Genomic DNA, 22,751 nt, shown 5'->3' on the forward strand with positions numbered 1-22,751 from the left:
GATTACCTTTCTAATTGACTCCTAATGGTAATATCTACTGTATGATTACCTTTCTAACATGACCTCCTAATGGTAATATCTAACTGTATGAGTACCTTCTAACTGACTCCGAATGGTAATATCTACTGTATGATTACCTTTCTAATTGACTCATAATGTAATATCTACTGTATGATTCCTTTCTAACTGACTCCTAATGGTAATCTCTACTGTATGATTACCTTTCTAACTGACTCCTAATGGTAATATCTACTGTATGATTACCTTTCTAACTGACTCCTAATGGTAATACTACTGTATGATTACCTTTCTAACTGACTCCTAATGGAATATCTACTGTATGATTACCTTTCTAACTGACGTCTTAATGGTAATATCTACTGTATGATTACCTTTCTAACTGACTCCTAATGGTAATATCTACTGTAATGATTACCTTTCTAACTGACTCCTAATGGTAATATCTACTGTATGATTACCTTTCTAACTGACTCCTAATGGTAATATCTACTGTATGATTACCTTTCTAACTGACTCCTAATGGTAATATCTACTGTATGATTACCTTTCTAACTGACTCCTAATGGTAATATCTACTGTATGATTACCTTCTAACTGTCTCCTAATGGTAATATCTACTGTATGATTACCTTTCTAACTGACTCCTAATGGTAATATCTACTGTATGATTACCTTTCTAACTGACTCCTAATGGTAATATCTACTGTATGATTACCTTTCTAACTGACTCCTAATGGTAATATCTACTGTATGATTACCTTTCTAACTGACTCCTAATGGTAATATCTACTGTATGATTACCTTTCTAACTGACTCCTAATGGTAATATCTACTGTATGATTACCTTTCTAACTGACTCCTAATGGTAATATCTACTGTATGATTACCTTTCTAACTGACTCCTAATGGTAATATCTACTGTATGATTACCTTTCTAACTGACTCCTAATGGTAATATCTACTGTATGATTACCTTTCTAACTGACTCCTAATGGTAATATCTACTGTATGATTACCTTTCTAACTGACTCCTAATGGTAATATCTACTGTATGATTACCTTTCTAACTGACTCCTAATGGTAATATCTACTGTATGATTACCTTTCTAACTGACTCCTAATGGTAATATCTACTGTATGATTACCTTTCTAACTGACTCCTAATGGTAATATCTACTGTATGATTACCTTTCTAACTGACTCCTAATGGTAATATCTACTGTATGATTACCTTTCTAACTGACTCCTAATGGTAATATCTACTGTATGATTACCTTTCTAACTGACTCCTAATGGTAATATCTACTATATGATTACCTTTATAACTGACTCCTAATGGTAATATCTACTGTATGATTACCTTTCTAACTGACTCCTAATGGTAATATCTACTGTATGATTACCTTTCTAACTGACTCCTAATGGTAATATCTACTGTATGATTACCTTTCTAACTGACTCCTAATGGTAATATCTACTGTATGATTACCTTTCTAACTGACTCCTAATGGTAATATCTACTGTATGATTACCTTTCTAACTGACTCCTAATGGTAATATCTACTGTATGATTACCTTTCTAACTGACTCCTAATGGTAATATCTACTGTATGATTACCTTTCTAACTGACTCCTAATGGTAATATCTACTGTATGATTACCTTTCTAACTGACTCCTAATGGTAATATCTACTGTATGATTACCTTTCTAACTGACTCCTAATGGTAATATCTACTGTATGATTACCTTTCTAACTGACTCCTAATGGTAATATCTACTGTATGATTACCTTTCTAACTGACTCCTAATGGTAATATCTACTGTATGATTACCTTTCTAACTGACTCCTAATGGTAATATCTACTGTATGATTACCTTTCTAACTGACTCCTAATGGTAATATCTACTGTATGATTACCTTTCTAACTGACTCCTAATGGTAATATCTACTGTATGATTACCTTTCTAACTGACTCCTAATGGTAATATCTACTGTATGATTACCTTTCTAATTGACTCCTAATGGTAATATCTACTGTATGATTACCTTTCTAATTGACTCCTAATGGTAATATCTACTGTATGATTACCTTTCTAACAGACTCCTAATGGTAATATCTACTGTATGATTACCTTTCTAATTGACTCCTAATGGTAATATCTACTGTATGATTACCTTTCTAACAGACTCCTAATGGTAATATCTACTGTATGATTACCTTTCTAACTGACTCCTAATGGTAATATCTACTGTATGATTACCTTTCTAATTGACTCCTAATGGTAATATCTACTGTATGATTCCCTTTCTAACTGACTCCTAATGGTAATATCTACTGTATGATTACCTTTCTAACTGACTCCTAATGGTAATATCTACTGTATGGTTACCTTTCTAATTGACTCCTAATGGTAATACCTACTGTATGATTACCTTTCTAACAGACTCCTAATGGTAATATCTACTGTATGATTACCTTTCTAATTGACTCCTAATGGTAATATCTACTGTATGATTACCTTTCTAACAGACTCCTAATGGTAATATCTACTGTATGATTACCTTTCTAACTGACTCCTAATGGTAATATCTACTGTATGATTACCTTTCTAATTGACTCCTAATGGTAATATCTACTGTATGATTCCCTTTCTAACTGACTCCTAATGGTAATATCTACTGTATGATTACCTTTCTAACTGACTCCTAATGGTAATATCTACTGTATGGTTACCTTTCTAATTGACTCCTAATGGTAATACCTACTGTATGATTACCTTTCTAACTGACTCCTAATGGTAATATCTACTGTATGATTACCTTTCTAACTGACTCCTAATGGTAATATCTACTGTATGATTCCCTTTCTAACTGACTCCTAATGGTAATATCTACTGTATGATTACCTTTCTAACTGACTCCTAATGGTAATATCTACTGTATGATTACCTTTCTAACTGTCTCCTAATGGTAATATCTACTGTATGATTACCTTTCTAACTGACTCCTAATGGTAATATCTACTGTATGATTACCTTTCTAACTGACTCCTAATGGTAATATCTACTGTATGATTACCTTTCTAACTGACTCCTAATGGTAATATCTACTGTATGATTACCTTTCTAACTGACTCCTAATGGTAATATCTACTGTATGATTACCTTTCTAACTGACTCCTAATGGTAATATCTACTTTATGATTACCTTTCTAACTGTCTCCTAATGGTAATATCTACTGTATGATTACCTTTCTAACTGACTCCTAATGGTAATATCTACTGTATGATTACCTTTCTAACTGACTACTAATGGTAATATCTACTGTATGATTACCTTTCTAACTGAATACTAATGGTAATATCTACTGTATGATTACCTTTCTAACTGACTCCTAATGGTAATATCTACTGTATGATTACCTTTCTAACTGACTCCTAATGGTAATATCTACTGTATGATTACCTTTCTAACTGTCTCCTTATGGTAATATCTACTGTATGATTACCTTTCTAACTGACTCCTAATGGTAATATCTACTGTATGATTACCTTTCTAACTGACTACTAATGGTAATATCTACTGTATGATTACCTTTCTAACTGACTCCTAATGGTAATATCTACTGTATGATTACCTTTCTAACTGACTCCTAATGGTAATATCTACTGTATGATTACCTTTCTAACTGACTCCTAATGGTAATATCTACTGTATGATTACCTTTCTAACTGACTCCTAATGGTAATATCTAATGTATGATTACCTTTATAACTGACTCCTAATGGTAATATCTACTATATGATTACCTTTATAACTGACTCCTAATGGTAATATCTACTGTATGATTACCTTTCTAACTGACTCCTAATGGTAATATCTACTGTATGATTACCTTTCTAACTGACTCCTAATGGTAATATCTACTGTATGATTACCTTTCTAACTGACTCCTAATGGTAATATCTACTGTATGATTACCTTTCTAACTGTCTCCTAATGGTAATATCTACTGTATGATTACCTTTCTAACTGACTCCTAATGGTAATATCTACTGTATGATTACCTTTCTAACTGACTCCTAATGGTAATATCTACTGTATGATTACCTTTCTAACTGACTCCTAATGGTAATATCTACTGTATGATTACCTTTCTAACTGACTCCTAATGGTAATATCTACTGTATGATTACCTTTCTAACTGACTCCTAATGGTAATATCTACTGTATGATTACCTTTCTAACTGACTCCTAATGGTAATATCTACTGTATGATTACCTTTCTAACTGACTCCTAATGGTAATATCTACTGTATGATTACCTTTCTAACTGACTCCTAATGGTAATATCTACTGTATGATTACCTTTCTAACTGACTCCTAATGGTAATATCTAATGTATGATTACCTTTATAACTGACTCCTAATGGTAATATCTACTATATGATTACCTTTATAACTGACTCCTAATGGTAATATCTACTGTATGATTACCTTTCTAACAGACTCCTAATGGTAATATCTACTGTATGATTACCTTTCTAACTGTCTCCTAATGGTAATATCTACTGTATGATTACCTTTCTAACTGACTCCTAATGGTAATATCTACTGTATGATTACCTTTCTAACTGACCCCTAATGGTAATATCTACTGTATGATTACCTTTCTAACTGACTCCTAATGGTAATATCTACTGTATGATTACCTTTCTAACTGTCTCCTAATGGTAATATCTACTGTATGATTACCTTTCTAACTGACTCCTAATGGTAATATCTACTGTATGATTACCTATCTAACTGACTCCTAATGGTAAAATCTACTTTATGAATACCTTTCTAACTGTCTCCTAATGGTAATATCTACAGTATGATTACCTTTCTAACTGACTCCTAATGGTAATATCTACTGTATGATTACCTTTCTAACTGACTCCTAATGGTAATATCTACTGTATGATTACCTATCTAACTGACTCCTAATGGTAAAATCTACTTTATGAATACCTTTCTAACTGTCTCCTAATGGTAATATCTACTGTATGATTACCTTTCTAACTGACTCCTAATGGTAATATCTACTGTATGATTACCTTTCTAACTGTCTCCTAATGGTAATATCTACTTTATGATTACCTTTCTAACTGACTCCTAATGGTAATATCTACTGTATGATTACCTTTCTAACTGACTCCTAATGGTAATATCTACTGTATGATTACCTTTCTAACTGACTCCTAATGGTAATATCTACTTTATGATTACCTTTCTAACTGTCTCCTAATGGTAATATCTACTGTATGATTACCTTTCTAACTGACTCCTAATGGTAATATCTACTGTATGATTACCTTTCTAACTGTCTCCTAATGGTAATATCTACTGTATGATTACCTTTCTAACTGACTCCTAATGGTAATATCTACTGTATGATTACCTATCTAACTGACTCCTAATGGTAAAATCTACTTTATGAATACCTTTCTAACTGTCTCCTAATGGTAATATCTACTGTATGATTACCTTTCTAACTGACTCCTAATGGTAATATCTACTGTATGATTACCTTTCTAACTGACTCCTAATGCTAATATCTACTTTATGATTACCTTTCTAACTGTCTCCTAATGGTAATATCTACTGTATGATTACCTTTCTAACTGACTCCTAATGGTAATATCTACTGTATGATTACCTTTCTAACTGACTCCTAATGGTAATATCTACTGTATGATTACCTTTCTAACTGTCTCCTAAATGTAATATCTACTGTATGATTACCTTTCTAACTGACTCCTAATGGTAATATCTACTGTATGATTACCTTTCTAACTGACTCCTAATGGTAATATCTACTGTATGATTACCTTTCTAACTGACTCCTAATGGTAATATCTACTGTATGATTACCTTTCTAACTGACTCCTAATGGTAATATCTACTGTATGATTACCTTTCTAACTGACTCCTAATGGTAATATCTACTGTATGATTACCTTTCTAACTGACTCCTAATGGTAATATCTACTGTATGATTACCTTTCTAACTGACTCCTAATGGTAATATCTACTGTATGATTACCTTTCTAACTGACTCCTAATGGTAATATCTACTGTATGATTACATTTCTAACTGACTCCTAATGGTAATATCTACTGTATGATTACCTTTCTAACTGACTCCTAATGGTAATATCTACTGTATGATTACCTTTCTAACTGACTCCTAATGGTAATATCTACTGTATGATTACCTTTCTAACTGACTCCTAATGGTAATATCTACTGTATGATTACCTTTCTAACTGACTCCTAATGGTAATATCTACTGTATGATTACCTTTCTAACTGACTCCTAATGGTAATATCTACTGTATGATTACCTTTCTAACTGACTCCTAATGGTAATATCTACTGTATGATTACCTTTCTAACTGACTCCTAATGGTAATATCTACTGTATGATTACCTTTCTAACTGACTCCTAATGGTAATATCTACTGTATGATTACCTTTCTAACTGACTCCTAATGGTAATATCTACTGTATGATTACCTTTCTAACTGACTCCTAATGGTAATATCTACTGTATGATTACCTTTCTAACTGACTCCTAATGGTAATATCTACTGTATGATTACCTTTCTAACTGACTCCTAATGGTAATATCTACTGTATGATTACCTTTCTAACTGACTCCTAATGGTAATATCTACTGTATGATTACCTTTCTAACTGACTCCTAATGGTAATATCTACTGTATGATTACCTTTCTAACTGACTCCTAATGGTAATATCTACTGTATGATTACCTTTCTAACTGACTCCTAATGGTAATATCTACTGTATGATTACCTTTCTAACTGACTCCTAATGGTAATATCTACTGTATGATTACCTTTCTAACTGTACTCCTAATGGTAATATCTACTGTATGATTACCTTTCTAACTGACTCCTAATGGTAATATCTACTGTATGATTACCTTTCTAACTGACTCCTAATGGTAATATCTACTGTATGATTACCTTTCTAACTGTCTCCTAATGGTAATATCTACTGTATGATTACCTTTCTAACTGACTCCTAATGGTAATATCTACTGTATGATTACCTATCTAACTGACTCCTAATGGTAAAATCTACTTTATGAATACCTTTCTAACTGTCTCCTAATGGTAATATCTACTGTATGATTACCTTTCTAACTGACTCCTAATGGTAATATCTACTGTATGATTACCTTTCTAACTGACTCCTAATGCTAATATCTACTTTATGATTACCTTTCTAACTGTCTCCTAATGGTAATATCTACTGTATGATTACCTTTCTAACTGACTCCTAATGGTAATATCTACTGTATGATTACCTTTCTAACTGACTCCTAATGGTAATATCTACTTTATGATTACCTTTCTAACTGTCTCCTAATGGTAATATCTACTGTATGATTACCTTTCTAACTGACTCCTAAAAGTAATATCTACTGTATGATTACCTTTCTAACTGACTCCTAATGGTAATATCTACTGTGTGATTACCTTTCAAACTGACTCCTAATGGTAATATCTACTGTATGATTACCTTTCTAACTGACTCCTAATGGTAATATCTACTGTATGATTACCTTTCTAACTGACTCCTAATGGTAATATCTACTGTATGATTACCTTTCTAACTGACTCCTAATGGTAATATCTACTGTATGATTACCTTTCTAACTGACTCCTAATGGTAATATCTACTGTATGATTACCTATCTAACTGACTCCTAATGGTAAAATCTACTTTATGAATACCTTTCTAACTGTCTCCTAATGGTAATATCTACTGTATGATTACCTTTCTAACTGACTCCTAATGGTAATATCTACTGTATGATTACCTTTCTAACTGACTCCTAATGCTAATATCTACTTTATGATTACCTTTCTAACTGTCTCCTAATGGTAATATCTACTGTATGATTACCTTTCTAACTGACTCCTAATGGTAATATCTACTGTATGATTACCTTTCTAACTGACTCCTAATGGTAATATCTACTTTATGATTACCTTTCTAACTGTCTCCTAATGGTAATATCTACTGTATGATTACCTTTCTAACTGACTCCTAAAAGTAATATCTACTGTATGATTACCTTTCTAACTGACTCCTAATGGTAATATCTACTGTGTGATTACCTTTCAAACTGACTCCTAATGGTAATATCTACTGTATGATTACCTTTCTAACTGACTCCTAATGGTAATATCTACTGTATGATTACCTTTCTAACTGACTCCTAATGGTAATATCTACTGTATGATTACCTTTCTAACTGACTCCTAATGGTAATATCTACTGTATGATTACCTTTCTAACTGACTCCTAATGGTAATATCTACTGTATGATTACCTTTCTAACTGACTCCTAATGGTAATATCTACTGTATGATTACCTTTCTAACTGACTCCTAATGGTAATATCTACTGTATGATTACATTTCTAACTTACTCCTAATGGTAATATCTACTGTATGATTACCTTTCTAACTGACTCCTAATGGTAATATCTACTGTATGATTACATTTCTAACTGACTCCTAATGGTAATATATACTGTATGATTACATTTCTAACTGACTCCTAATGGTAATATCTACTGTATGAATACCTTTCTAACTGACTCCTAATGGTAATATCTACTGTATGATTACCTTTCTAACTGACTCCTAATGGTAATATCTACTGTATGATTACCTTTCTAACTGACTCCTAATGGTAATATCTACTGTATGATTACATTTCTAACTGACTTCTAATGGTAATATCTACTGTGTGATTACCTTTCTAACTGACTCCTAATGGTAATATCTACTGTATGATTACCTTTCTAACTGACTCCTAATGGTAATATCTACTGTATGATTACCTTTCTAACTGACTCCTAATGGTAATATCTACTGTATGATTACCTTTCTAACTGACTCCTAATGGTAATATCTACTGTATGATTACCTATCTAACTGACTCCTAATGGTAAAATCTACTTTATGAATACCTTTCTAACTGTCTCCTAATGGTAATATCTACTGTATGATTACCTTTCTAACTGACTCCTAATGGTAATATCTACTGTATGATTACCTTTCTAACTGTCTCCTAATGGTAATATCTACTTTATGATTACCTTTCTAACTGACTCCTAATGGTAATATCTACTGTATGATTACCTTTCTAACTGACTCCTAATGGTAATATCTACTGTATGATTACCTTTCTAACTGACTCCTAATGGTAATATCTACTTTACGATTACCTTTCTAACTGTCTCCTAATGGTAATATCTACTGTATGATTACCTTTCTAACTGACTCCTAATGGTAATATCTACTGTATGATTACCTTTCTAACTGTCTCCTAATGGTAATATCTACTGTATGATTACCTTTCTAACTGACTCCTAATGGTAATATCTACTGTATGATTACCTATCTAACTGACTCCTAATGGTAAAATCTACTTTATGAATACCTTTCTAACTGTCTCCTAATGGTAATATCTACTGTATGATTACCTTTCTAACTGACTCCTAATGGTAATATCTACTGTATGATTACCTTTCTAACTGACTCCTAATGCTAATATCTACTTTATGATTACCTTTCTAACTGTCTCCTAATGGTAATATCTACTGTATGATTACCTTTCTAACTGACTCCTAATGGTAATATCTACTGTGTGATTACCTTTCTAACTGACTCCTAATGGTAATATCTACTTTATGATTACCTTTCTAACTGTCTCCTAATGGTAATATCTACTATATGATTACCTTTCTAACTGACTCCTAAAAGTAATATCTACTGATGATTACCTTTCTAACTGACTCCTAATGGTAATATCTACTGTGTGATTACCTTTCTAACTGTCTCCTAATGGTAATATCTACTGTGTGATTACCTTTCTAACTGACTCCTAATGGTAAAATCTACTTTATGAATACCTTTCTAACTGTCTCCTAATGGTAATATCTACTGTATGATTACCTTTCTAACTGACTCCTAATGGTAATATCTACTGTATGATTACCTTTCTAACTGACTCCTAATGCTAATATCTACTTTATGATTACCTTTCTAACTGTCTCCTAATGGTAATATCTACTGTATGATTACCTTTCTAACTGACTCCTAATGGTAATATCTACTGTATGATTACCTTTCTAACTGACTCCTAATGGTAATATCTACTGTATGATTACCTTTCTAACTGACTCCTAATGGTAATATCTACTGTATGATTACCTTTCTAACTGACTCCTAATGGTAATATCTACTGTATGATTACCTTTCTAACTGACTCCTAATGGTAATATCTACTGTATGATTACCTTTCTAACTGACTCCTAATGGTAATATCTACTTTACGATTACCTTTCTAACTGTCTCCTAATGGTAATATCTACTGTATGATTACCTTTCTAACTGACTCCTAATGGTAATATCTACTGTATGATTACCTATCTAACTGACTCCTAATGGTAAAATCTACTTTATGAATACCTTTCTAACTGTCTCCTAATGGTAATATCTACTGTATGATTACCTTTCTAACTGACTCCTAATGGTAATATCTACTGTATGATTACCTTTCTAACTGACTCCTAATGCTAATATCTACTTTATGATTACCTTTCTAACTGTCTCCTAATGGTAATATCTACTGTATGATTACCTTTCTAACTGACTCCTAATGGTAATATCTACTGTATGATTACCTTTCTAACTGACTCCTAATGGTAATATCTACTTTATGATTACCTTTCTAACTGTCTCCTAATGGTAATATCTACTGTATGATTACCTTTCTAACTGACTCCTAATGGTAATATCTACTGTATGATTACCTATCTAACTGACTCCTAATGGTAAAATCTACTTTATGAATACCTTTCTAACTGTCTCCTAATGGTAATATCTACTGTATGATTACCTTTCTAACTGACTCCTAATGGTAATATCTACTGTATGATTACCTTTCTAACTGTCTCCTAATGGTAATATCTACTTTATGATTACCTTTCTAACTGACTCCTAATGGTAATATCTACTGTATGATTACCTTTCTAACTGACTCCTAATGGTAATATCTACTGTATGATTACCTTTCTAACTGACTCCTAATGGTAATATCTACTTTACGATTACCTTTCTAACTGTCTCCTAATGGTAATATCTACTGTATGATTACCTTTCTAACTGACTCCTAATGGTAATATCTACTGTATGATTACCTTTCTAACTGTCTCCTAATGGTAATATCTACTGTATGATTACCTTTCTAACTGACTCCTAATGGTAATATCTACTGTATGATTACCTATCTAACTGACTCCTAATGGTAAAATCTACTTTATGAATACCTTTCTAACTGTCTCCTAATGGTAATATCTACTGTATGATTACCTTTCTAACTGACTCCTAATGGTAATATCTACTGTGTGATTACCTTTCTAACTGACTCCTAATGCTAATATCTACTTTATGATTACCTTTCTAACTGTCTCCTAATGGTAATATCTACTATATGATTACCTTTCTAACTGACTCCTAAAAGTAATATCTACTGATGATTACCTTTCTAACTGACTCCTAATGGTAATATCTACTGTGTGATTACCTTTCAAACTGACTCCTAATGGTAATATCTACTGTATGATTACCTTTCTAACTGACTCCTAATGGTAATATCTACTGTATGATTACCTTTCTAACTGACTCCTAATGGTAATATCTACTGTATGATTACCTTTCTAACTGACTCCTAATGGTAATATCTACTGTATGATTACCTTTCTAACTGACTCCTAATGGTAATATCTACTGTATGATTACCTTTCTAACTGACTCCTAATGGTAATATCTACTGTATGATTACCTTTCTAACTGACTCCTAATGGTAATATCTACTGTATGATTACATTTCTAACTTACTCCTAATGGTAATATCTACTGTATGATTACCTTTCTAACTGACTCCTAATGGTAATATCTACTGTATGATTACATTTCTAACTGACTCCTAATGGTAATATCTACTGTATGATTACATTTCTAACTGACTCCTAATGGTAATATCTACTGTATGAATACCTTTCTAACTGACTCCTAATGGTAATATCTACTGTATGATTACCTTTCTAACTGACTCCTAATGGTAATATCTACTGTATGATTACCTTTCTAACTGACTCCTAATGGTAATATCTACTGTATGATTACATTTCTAACTGACTTCTAATGGTAATATCTACTGTGTGATTACCTTTCTAACTGACTCCTAATGGTAATATCTACTGTATGATTACCTTTCTGACTCCTAATGGTAATATCTACTGTATGATTACCTTTCTAACTGACTCCTAATGGTAATATCTCCAGTATGATTACCTTTCTAACTGACTCCTAATGGTAATATCTACTGTATGATAACCTTTCTAACTGACTCCTAATGGTAATATCTACTGTATGATTCTAACTGTACTGACAAGTAGCTATGTAGTTGGTCTAATGTGCTTCTCCACCAGGTACCTCTCTGATATCTCTCTTTGGTCCACTACAGTTGATAGAATGTCTTAAGTATCCAATCACCTTCAAGCAGGAAGTTCTACTTTGCAAGGTTATACTGTTTGTGGCATCGTTCATATGGAAGTCATGTGATGGCTTGCACTCGATGGCCATAAAGTCATCAGTGTGGAGATATTGAGAAGTGTGTTTGGGAAATGTGAGTATTAATAATTTTCATGATTCATAAGCATATAAATCTCTCTCTCTCACTCTCACTCTCACTCTCTCACTCTCACACCTGCTCCTTTCTGCTGTTTATTATCACCAGGTCTGCTCCTCTCTCCAGACAGTCCTGTCTGCTGTAAACCCAGGTTTTCCTCTCAGTAGACAGGAAGTAACATCTGAATCCCAACAGCCTCCATCCTTCAGGACACCTCAACACAGTCCTCATCGTTGGGACTGAATGTGATTGGATACTTAACTTCTTTGGGCTGCAGGGGCAGTATTGAGTAGCTTGGATGAAAGGTGCCCAATTTAAACGGCCTCGTACTCTATTCTTGCTCGTACAATATGCATATTATTATTACTATTGGATAGAAAACACTCTCAAGTTTCTAAAACCGTTTGAATTATATCTGTGAGTAAAACAGAACTCATTTTGCAGCAAACTTCCTGTCAGAAAGTGAAAAATCTCAAATCGAGGCTCTGTTCCAGGCCCTTCCTATCATTTTGCTTGAGATTTATGACTATACATGCACTTCATACGCCTTCCACTAGATGTCAATAGGCTGTGAGAGGTGAAATGGGGTCTCAAGCTCTTTCTATGGTTAAAAGAGACAGCTTGGAATGTCATGACCCCAGAATTCCTTTGTTCAGGAAGCGCATAAAGGTCACCAGTATTGGCTTCTGAAAAGCAATCGTTATAGACGTCTTATATCTCCGGCTTTGATTTTATTTGATAAATGTGATAATAGCATCGTAAAGTATGTTTTTTCAATATAGTTTTTTTAGATTATTGAATTTTTTTCGGGAGTTTAGGCGTGTTGCGTTCTTTGCGTTTGGTGACGAAGGAGAGCTTAGCGCCACTTGGCTAGTTTTGCTTGCTCATTCGAGAGGGAAAAATGCCATTCTAAAACCAAACAACGATTGTTCTGGACAAAGGACCCCTTGTACAACATTCTGATGGAAGATCATCAAAAGTAGGACCCATTTTATGATGCTATTTCATATATCTGTCGAACATGTTTACTTTTAGTTAGCACCCAGATTTTGGACACTCTCTCGCAATAACGTAAGCTAGATGTCGTAATGAAGTTATTTTTAGAATTCTAACACGGCGATTGCATTAAGAACTAATGTATCTATCATTTCCTATACAACATGTATTTTTTAGTAACGTTTATGAATAGTTATTTGGTCAGAATAGGTGAGTGTCATAAAAATATCCGGACATTCTGGGAAAAAGATGCTACGTTAGCACAATGTATAACCACTGATTTCAGCTCTAAATATGCACATTTTCGAACAAACCATATATGTATTGTGTAATATGATGTTATAGGACTGTCATCTGATGAAGGTTAGTGAAAAATGTATATCTTTTGCTGGTTTATTCGCTATCGCTAACGTGCCTATTGCTATCGCTAACGTGCCTTGATGAATGAATGCGGTTGTGTGGTTGGCTATTGTAGTAAGCTAATATAATGCTATATTGTGTTTTCGCTGTAAAACACTTAAAAAAATCGGAAATATTGTCTGGATTCACAAGATGTTTGTCTTTAATTTGCTGTACACCATGTATTTTTCAGAAATGTTTTATGATGAGTATTTAGTTATTTCACGTTGGTCTCTATAATTACTCTGGCTGCTTTGGTGCTATTTCTGATGGTAGCTGTGATGGTAGCTGCAATGTAAAACTGATTTATACCTGAAATATGCACATTTTTCGAACAAAACATAGATTTATTGTATAATATGTTATAAGACTGTCATCTGATGGAGTTGTTTCTTGGTTAGTTTGGTTGGTTCTTGGCTAGTTTGGTTGGTTATGTGCAAGCTACCTGTGCTGTGAAAAATGTCTGTGCTTTTTTGTATTTGGTGGTGAGCTAACATAAATATACTTGGTGTTTTCGCTGTAAAACATTTAAAAAATCGGACATGTTGACTGGATTCACAAGATGTTTATCTTTCATTTGCTGTATTGGACTTGTTAATGTGTGAAAGTTAAATATTTCTCAAAAATATTTTTTGAATTTCGCGCTCTGCCTTTTCAGTGGAATGTGGGAGGAGTTCCGCTAGCGGAACCCCAGTCCTAGAAAGGTTAAAGTTTTTCCTCATAATCCTGGACTATCGGACCACCATTTTATTTTACGTTTGCAATCGCAACAAATAATCTGCTCAGACCCCAACCAAGGATCATCAAAAGCCGTGCTATAAATTCTCGGACATCCCAAAGATTCCTAGATGCCCTTCCAGACTCCCTCTGCCTACCCAAGGACATAAGAGTACAAAAATCTGTTAACCACCTACCTGAGGAACTCATTTGAACCTTGCGCAATACCCTAGATGCAGTCGCAACGCTAAAAACGAAAAACATTTGTCATAAGAAAATAGCTCCCTGGTGTACAGAAAATACCCGAGCTCTGAAGCCAGCTTCGGGAAAACTGGAAAGGAAATGGCGCTACAGCAAACTGGAAGTCTTCCGACTAGCTTGGAAAGACAGTACCATGCAGTATCGAAGAGCCCTCACTGCTGCTCGATCATCCTATTTTTACAACTTAATTGAGGAAAATAAGAACAATCCAAAAATTTATTTTGATACTGTCGCAAAACTAACTAAAAAGCAGCATTCCCCAAGAGAGGATGGCTTTCACTTCAGCAGTGATAAATTCATGAACTTCTTTGTGGAAAAGATCATGATCATTAGAAAGCAAATTATGCACTCCTCTTTAAATCTGCGTATTCCTCCAAAGCTCTGTTATTCTGAGTCTGCACAACGCTTCCATGACCTAGGATCAAGGGAGACACTCAAGTGTTTTAGTACTATATCTCTTGACACATTGATGAAAATAATCATGGCCTCCAAACCTTCAAGTTGCATATTGGACCCTATTTGGCCCTCCTGTATTGAACATAATAAATGGCTCTCTATCCACCGGATGTGTACTAAACTCACTAAAAGTGGCAGTAATAAAGCCTCTCATCAAAAAGCCAAACCTTGACCCAGAAAATATAATAAAATATCTGCCTATTTCGAATTTCCCATTCCTCTCAATTTAAAAAAAAGCTGTTGCATTGCAACTAACTGCCTTCTTGAAGACAAACAATGTATATGAAACGCTGAAGCTGAAGAGACTGCACTTGTGAAGGTGGTAAATGACCTTTTAATGGCGTCAGACCGAGGCTCTGCATCTGTCCTCGTGCAACTAGACCTTAGTGCTGCTTTTGATACCATCGATCACCACATTCTTTTGGAGAGATTGGAAACCCAAATTGGTCTACCCGGACCAATTCTGGCCTGGTTTAGATATTTTTGTCGGAAAGATATCAGTTTGTCTCTGTGGATGGTTTGTCCTCTGACACAACTGTAAATTTCGGTGTTCCTCAAGGCTCCGTTTTAGGACCACTATTGTTTTCACTATATATTTTAACTCTTGGTGATGTCATTCGGAAACATGATGTTGTAATAATGCCTGTGTGTAGCTGGTGTTGAGGAGTCAGGCGCAGGACAGCAGATATGAGTAATAAACGTAATTTACTCAAGTATATCCACAAATACAACACAATAATACTAGCCCACAATAACAGACCATATTACAAATAAACAATCACTCACAAACAAACATGGGGGAACAGAGGGTTAAATAATGAACAAGTAATTGGGGGATTGAAAGCAGGTGTGTAAGACAAAGACAAAACAAATGGAAAATGAAAAGTAGATCGGCGATGGCTAGAAGGCCGGTGACGTCGACCGCCGAACGCCGCCCGAACAAGGAGAGGCAGAGTTATATCCTGCCTGTGTGGCCCTGTCCGGGGGTATTGTCGGACGGGGCCACAGTGTCTCCTGACCCCTCATGTCTCAGTCTCCAGTATTTATGCTGCAGTAGTTTATGTGTCGGGGAGCTAGGGTCAGTCTGTTATATCTGGATTTGTTTTTCTTATCCGGTGTCCTGTGTGAAATTAAGTATGCTCTCTCTAATTTTCTCTCTTTTTCTCTCTTTCTTTCTCTCTTGGAGGACCTGAGCCCTAGGACCATGCCTCAGGACTACCTGGCATGATGACTACTTGCTGTCCCCAGTCCACCTGGCCGTGCTGCTGCTCCAGTTTAGACTGTTCCGCCTTCCGCCTATGGAACCCTGACCTGTTCACCGGACGTGCTACCTGTCCCTGACCTGCTGTTTTCAACTCTCTAGAGACAGCAGGAGTGGTAGAGATACTACTCTGAATGATCGGCTATGAAAATCAACTGACATTTACTCCTGAGGTGCTGACCTGTTGCACCCTCTACAACCACTGTGATTATTATTATTTGACCCTGCTGGTCATCTATGAACATTTGAACATCTTGGCCATGTTCTGTTATAATCTCCACCCGGCACAACCAGAAGAGGACTGGTCACCCCTCATAGCCTGGTTCCTCTCTAAGGTTTCTTCCTAGGTTTTGGGCTTTCTAGGGAGTTTTTCCTAGCCACTGTGCTTCTACACCTGCATTGCTTGCTGTTTGTGGATTTAGGCTGGGTTTCTGTACAGCACTTTGTGACATCAGCTGATGTAAGAAGGGCTTTATAAATACATTTGATTGATTGAGGGTTAATAATTGGACACACTTTTTTTTTACTAAGCATAAGCCTATGGCAAGTCACATGACATGTTTCTAATAAAAATAATGAAGAATCATTTTACAGAGTACAATATGTCTACATATTCTCCTCTAAATCTAAACAAGAATCATTTTTTTCTCTTCCTCACTCTCTTAATTTATTCTTCCTCCTCTATGTCTCTCTGACACTAAGGCTCTATCTCAAATAGTCTTTCCTAGATTCCTCTCCTATCTCCTCTCCTTCTATCTCAACCCTATTAGAGGAGAAGGTCCAAGGTCCCTCCCCTAGGATTCTATTCTCCAATGTGTTTGGAGAAGGAGTCAAAGAGAGAGGATGTGAGGAGGAATCGAGTAAGGTCTAATTGAAAAAGAGCCCGTAGGCAACTCTGTAATATAACTTTTTCTCCTCTATGGTGAGTTCATCTCTCACCTTAACCACCAGGTGGAATCACCACTTAACCATTAAGTACTGTATTCAACCATCAGCATAATAATAACAATAACAGAGCGAGAGAGACTGTTTGTTACAGTAGGTTATTGTTACACCACTTTCTCACAGATCCAGTTGTGATTTGTGCCACATTTGTCATCATTCCATGTCTTTACAGGGTTATCTTGTCCATAGAATATCTCAACACAGTCCTCTTGCACATCATAATCATCAGGCTGTCCTGACCCCCAGTACCTAAACAACACAGAGAACAGACCACCATTATCAGACTGTCCTGTCCCCCAGTACCTAAACAACACAGAGAACAGACCACCATTATCAGACTGTCCTGTCCCCCAGTACCTAAACAACACAGAGAACAGACCACCATTATCAGACTGTCCTGCCCCCCAGTACCTAAACAACACAGAGAACAGACCACCATTATCAGACTGTCCTGTCCCCCAGTACCTAAACAACACAGAGAACCAGACAGTCAGACACTGTGGTACAAACATCCTCCTAATTTATACACATAGTCCTATGTTTTACAATTTTAAAGACAAATTCTGAAAGATGAGCATACCGTTATACAGAAAGGGCCATTTACAATGATATTTTTTTATTATATAATGACATTTTAAACGAAAAATATGACTGATTATTATGATACATCTATAGTTCTCATTGAATAACATCCATGAATAGAAACATACATTCTGATGAACATGATTGGAAGCAATATATCTTTGTTGTTTTTAATCTCCATATCACAAGGTAAAATGTTCAAATCTCTCACCCTGTGGTCAGTGGGGTGCCGTCCACCCACTTCCAGGTCCCCTCAGTAACAGAGTCAGTCAGACCAATCCAGGCTCTCAGGTGGAGGTTGAAGAGAAATATCTGTTGTTGAGAAAGATAAAGATAGCACATTTTAAGATATTTATAAAATACTGCACACATATTAGTGTACTGAGGAAAATTATATTTGCTCCGACTCTCTCTCTCACCTGTTCCTCTCTGCTGTTTATGATCACCAGGTCTGCTCTTCTCCCCTGACAGTCCTGTCTGCTCTTCTCCCAGGTTTTCTTCTCAGTAGACAGGAAGTACAAACTGGAGTCAAAGTATCTCCATCCCTCCTGACATTGCTGCTCTGTTGAAGAGCAAAGTTGAACACATTGAGATACTTAAACAGTACTCATAAACCCATTGATATATAATTACTGTTGATTTTACGTCTAATTAATCACAGTTATATCTCACCTATCACAAAAAGCTTTGCCTGAATATGGCCTTTCTCTTTAGTCAGGTTATTGTATCTGGTCTGTAGCTGGTCTCTCTCTTCAGTCAGGTTGTTGTATCTGGTCTGTAACTGGTCTCTCTCTTCAGTTGCGTTGATTTTATAGAGGGAGAAACTCTGGAACAACTTGTTCCTTTCATTCTCAGAATCTTTAATTGCTCTGTTATCTATAAAGTGTAAACACAGTTATTAGGTAAAACACCAGGTAATTAGGCATAGTAACCAGCACCTCCTATAACTAGGTGATAAGCAATGAACTTGGACACAAACTCACAGTAGACAGACAGGCCTATGATCCCAGCCAGTAGGAGAAGACACAGAAGCCCCAGACACACTGCAGCAACTAGGAAGGGTCTCTTCACTGAGCTATCAGGCTCTGTGAACACATACAAGAGACTGTTATGTTTTGTGTGTGTGTCTGTGTGTGTCACCTGAGTGCTGGTCTCCTGGTCCATTATCAGGGGCAGTGTCTGCTGTCTCTTCTCTCTTGGTGCTGGTCTCATCGTCTCTCAGGGTGTCTGCACTGATGTAGATATCCACAATCCTATCCTCCATCTCACCTCTGTTAAACTTGACCTTCTTGTTCATATCTGGTTCAGCATAGATGACCTTTGACATCTTTAACAATACCTGGGTCTTTCTTTCTATGTAGGTCTACTATACATTAAGTCTCTGCTTCTAGAATTAATGTGGTGGTCTTCCAACATGGCCGCCAGGAGGCGTCGTACAGCAACTGCAAACCCTCTATACGTTAAGTCTCTGTCTCTGAGTCATCTGTGTGTCTCTGTCTGTGTGACTGCTGGAGGTGTTAACTCAAGGGAAGTATCAACAAAATGACACGGGTAGTTGTGGTTGTGCTAATACATAAAATAGAACAAGTTTGCATGCTTGAGTGAGTAATTGTGTGTGTACTTGTGTGAATGTGTGCTTGTATGAGAGGTTGTCATAGTGTTTATTGTTAAAATATTTTCTGCGGCACAATATAAATCATTCCATGTCTCTACATGGTCATCTTGTCCAGAGTGTATCTCAACACAGTCCTCCTGTCCAGGGAATGGGACTTGCTATTTGTGATGATGGACAGGACACTGTCACACCAGGAAGATATAGATCATAGAGGGGAATTAACAGCCCCAAAATAATTCAGGTAGTTTCCAGAACTCCCCCTTCCTTTCACATTTCTGCTGATCTGGACCCTCTGTTTACTCCCAGATATACATCAACATGTTCAGGAGGTCCAGGACTACAAAACATGGGTCATTATAATGTCCAGACAAAAGATTTGACACTACAAACTGGTCCAAGTGGATATTGAGGGTGGGTAGTCTTAACCAGTGAGGATGAGATGACAACAGTAACCACCAGGGCTCTCCTCTAGAATGACCTTTTAGTTATATAGTAGACACTTTTATCCAGAGCGACTTACACGACAGGTTAAGTGCCTTGCTCAAGGGCACATCAACAGATTTTTCACGTGGTCGGCTCGGGATTTCGATGCAGCACCCTTCGGTTACTGGCCAATCAATCTTAACCGTTAGACAACCTGCCTCCCTCTCTCTTAATGAACCTGATTGGTCGAGGAGATTTTGAGTGACAGCTGGTTGAATGACAGAAAAGATCCACTTCACTTCCCTCTTTTGGGACCCATATGGAGGAACAACAATCAAATATGAGCATTTGATATTGTGCTTATATGTAACTTGACAACAGACTGACTTTCAAAGAGTATTAGGACACACAGCAGCCCCAGACACACTGCAGCAACTCCAGAGGGTCTCTTCCACCACTGAACATGTACTGAATCACACATTATTAAAGATCTTTGGAAATGTGTTTTACTGCATCATCCAGGATTGGGACAAATAAAGCTAGAGTACTACAGGATAAGCTCACTTGTTTAATATATTGTGTGTAATTTGTGCGTGTGTGTGTGTGTGTGTGTGTGTGTGTGTGTGTGTGTGTTCATGCAATCTTACCTGAAGCAACAACTCCATCTCTTGGACTGGGTTTGAAGGATCTTACGTTGCCATATAATTGGCCATCGATGTCTGTGTTCTTCATTGCATTACGTTTGTTGTCTTCAAATCCATCTGTGTTTTCATAGACTCCTTCTGACATCTTAACACACTTGTACTCAAATACAGTAACTTCTACTTCTAACCTCAACTCTAATGTACGTCTGTAGCTGTGTCTTCTCCCTGCACTGTCCTGGGTCTGTGTGACTTTAGGTAGTGAAACTCTTTATCAGTCAACCAAAGTGTGAGTTCAACACAACACAATCAGCAAGCCACCACGTGACTTGCACCAGCCTTAGTTTGATAATATACTACTGTACATGATATGACTCTATATCATGCCATATGATGTATGTGTGATTTCACAGGGTCCCAAATCTGGATGTGCTAAAATTAATTGGGATCCTGTTAATTGACATATACACTACATATATCCTGACTGAGTTTACAGCACCCCCAGCCTTCAAATGGAGAACACATTATGGATCTCACTCTGTGACTGGTGGTGTAGGGGGAAGTTGTCCCTAGACGCTGATCTTGGGTCAGTTTTGCATTTCCTCCACAAATGGTTAAGGTTAGGATCAGGGAAGGGATTGCTGATCATAGATCTATACTTAAGGGAAACTTCCCCCCAGAGTTTGACTGGCCACCAAATACCATGTACTGTACAGTGCATTCAGAAAGTATTCAGACCCTTCACTTTTTTCACATTTTGTTACTTTACAGCTTTATTCTAAAATGGTTTACATCGTTTTTTCCCTCATCAATCTACACACAATACCCCATAATAATGACTAAGCAAAAACAGGTTTTCAGAAATGCTTGCAGGACATATAGAAAAACCTATTGTTGACTTTCAAATGAATCATAAGACATAGTTTAACACAAATGTAACACTAAGACATGGCTTTGAAATAAAGTTGAGGCCAAAGAGTAACAAGTATGCTGTCCAACCAGAGAGAGAAGAGGAAACTGTGGCTGTCAGAGTGAGATGGGAGGAGAACAGTAGCAGGGTTAGTAGTTTCCTGTGTCTGTGAGGTCAGAGTGAGATGGGAGGGAGAACAGTAGCAGGGTTAGTAGTTTACTGTGTCTGTGAGGTCAGAGTGAGATGGGGGGAGAACAGTAGCAGGGTTAGTAGTTTCCTGTGTCTGTGAGGTCAGAGTGAGATGGGAGGGAGAACAGTAGCAGGGTTAGTAGTTTCCTGTGTCTGTGAGGTCAGAGTGAGATGGGGGGAGAACAGTAGCAGGGTTAGTAGTTTCCTGTGTCTGTGAGGTCAGAGTGAGATGGGAGGGAGAACAGTAGCAGGGTTAGTAGTTTCCTGTATCTGTGAAGTCAGAGTGAGATGGGAGGGAGAACAGTAGCAGGGTTAGTAGTTTCCTGTATCTGTGAGGTCAGAGTGAGATGGGAGGGAGAACAGTAGCAGGGTTAGTAGTTTCCTGTGTCTGTGAGGTCAGAGTGAGATGGGAGGGAGAACAGTAGCAGGGTTAGTAGTTTCCTGTGTCTGTGAGGTCAGAGTGAGATGGGAGGGAGAACAGTAGCAGGGTTAGTAGTTTCCTGTGTCTGTGAGGTCAGAGTGAGATGGGAGGGAGAACAGTAGCAGGGT

General features: G+C 36.2%; 1 protein-coding gene and 1 long non-coding RNA gene across 2 annotated transcripts in view; one reads left to right on the forward strand and one right to left on the reverse strand.

The window, feature by feature from the left end:
* LOC120052235 (zinc finger protein 827-like) overlaps positions 1–17,768 on the forward strand; it is a 117,358-nt gene extending 99,590 nt beyond the window's left edge. The window contains exon 12 of the mRNA XM_038999058.1: positions 17,668–17,768. Coding sequence (XP_038854986.1) covers positions 17,668–17,768 — 101 coding nt within the window. The remainder of the gene's footprint in view (positions 1–17,667) is intronic.
* A 502-nt stretch (positions 17,769–18,270) lies between these two features.
* LOC120052000 lies at positions 18,271–18,960 on the reverse strand. Its single transcript, XR_005477344.1, has 3 exons — positions 18,844–18,960; positions 18,636–18,736; positions 18,271–18,307 (listed from the first exon to the last, which is right to left on the reverse strand). It is a non-coding gene; the product is annotated as an uncharacterized LOC120052000 (long non-coding RNA).
* Between the last annotated feature and the right edge of the window lie 3,791 nt (positions 18,961–22,751).

The sequence above is a fragment of the Salvelinus namaycush genome, chromosome 8, assembly GCF_016432855.1.
Source record: "Salvelinus namaycush isolate Seneca chromosome 8, SaNama_1.0, whole genome shotgun sequence".
Taxonomy (NCBI): Eukaryota; Metazoa; Chordata; class Actinopteri; order Salmoniformes; family Salmonidae; genus Salvelinus; species Salvelinus namaycush.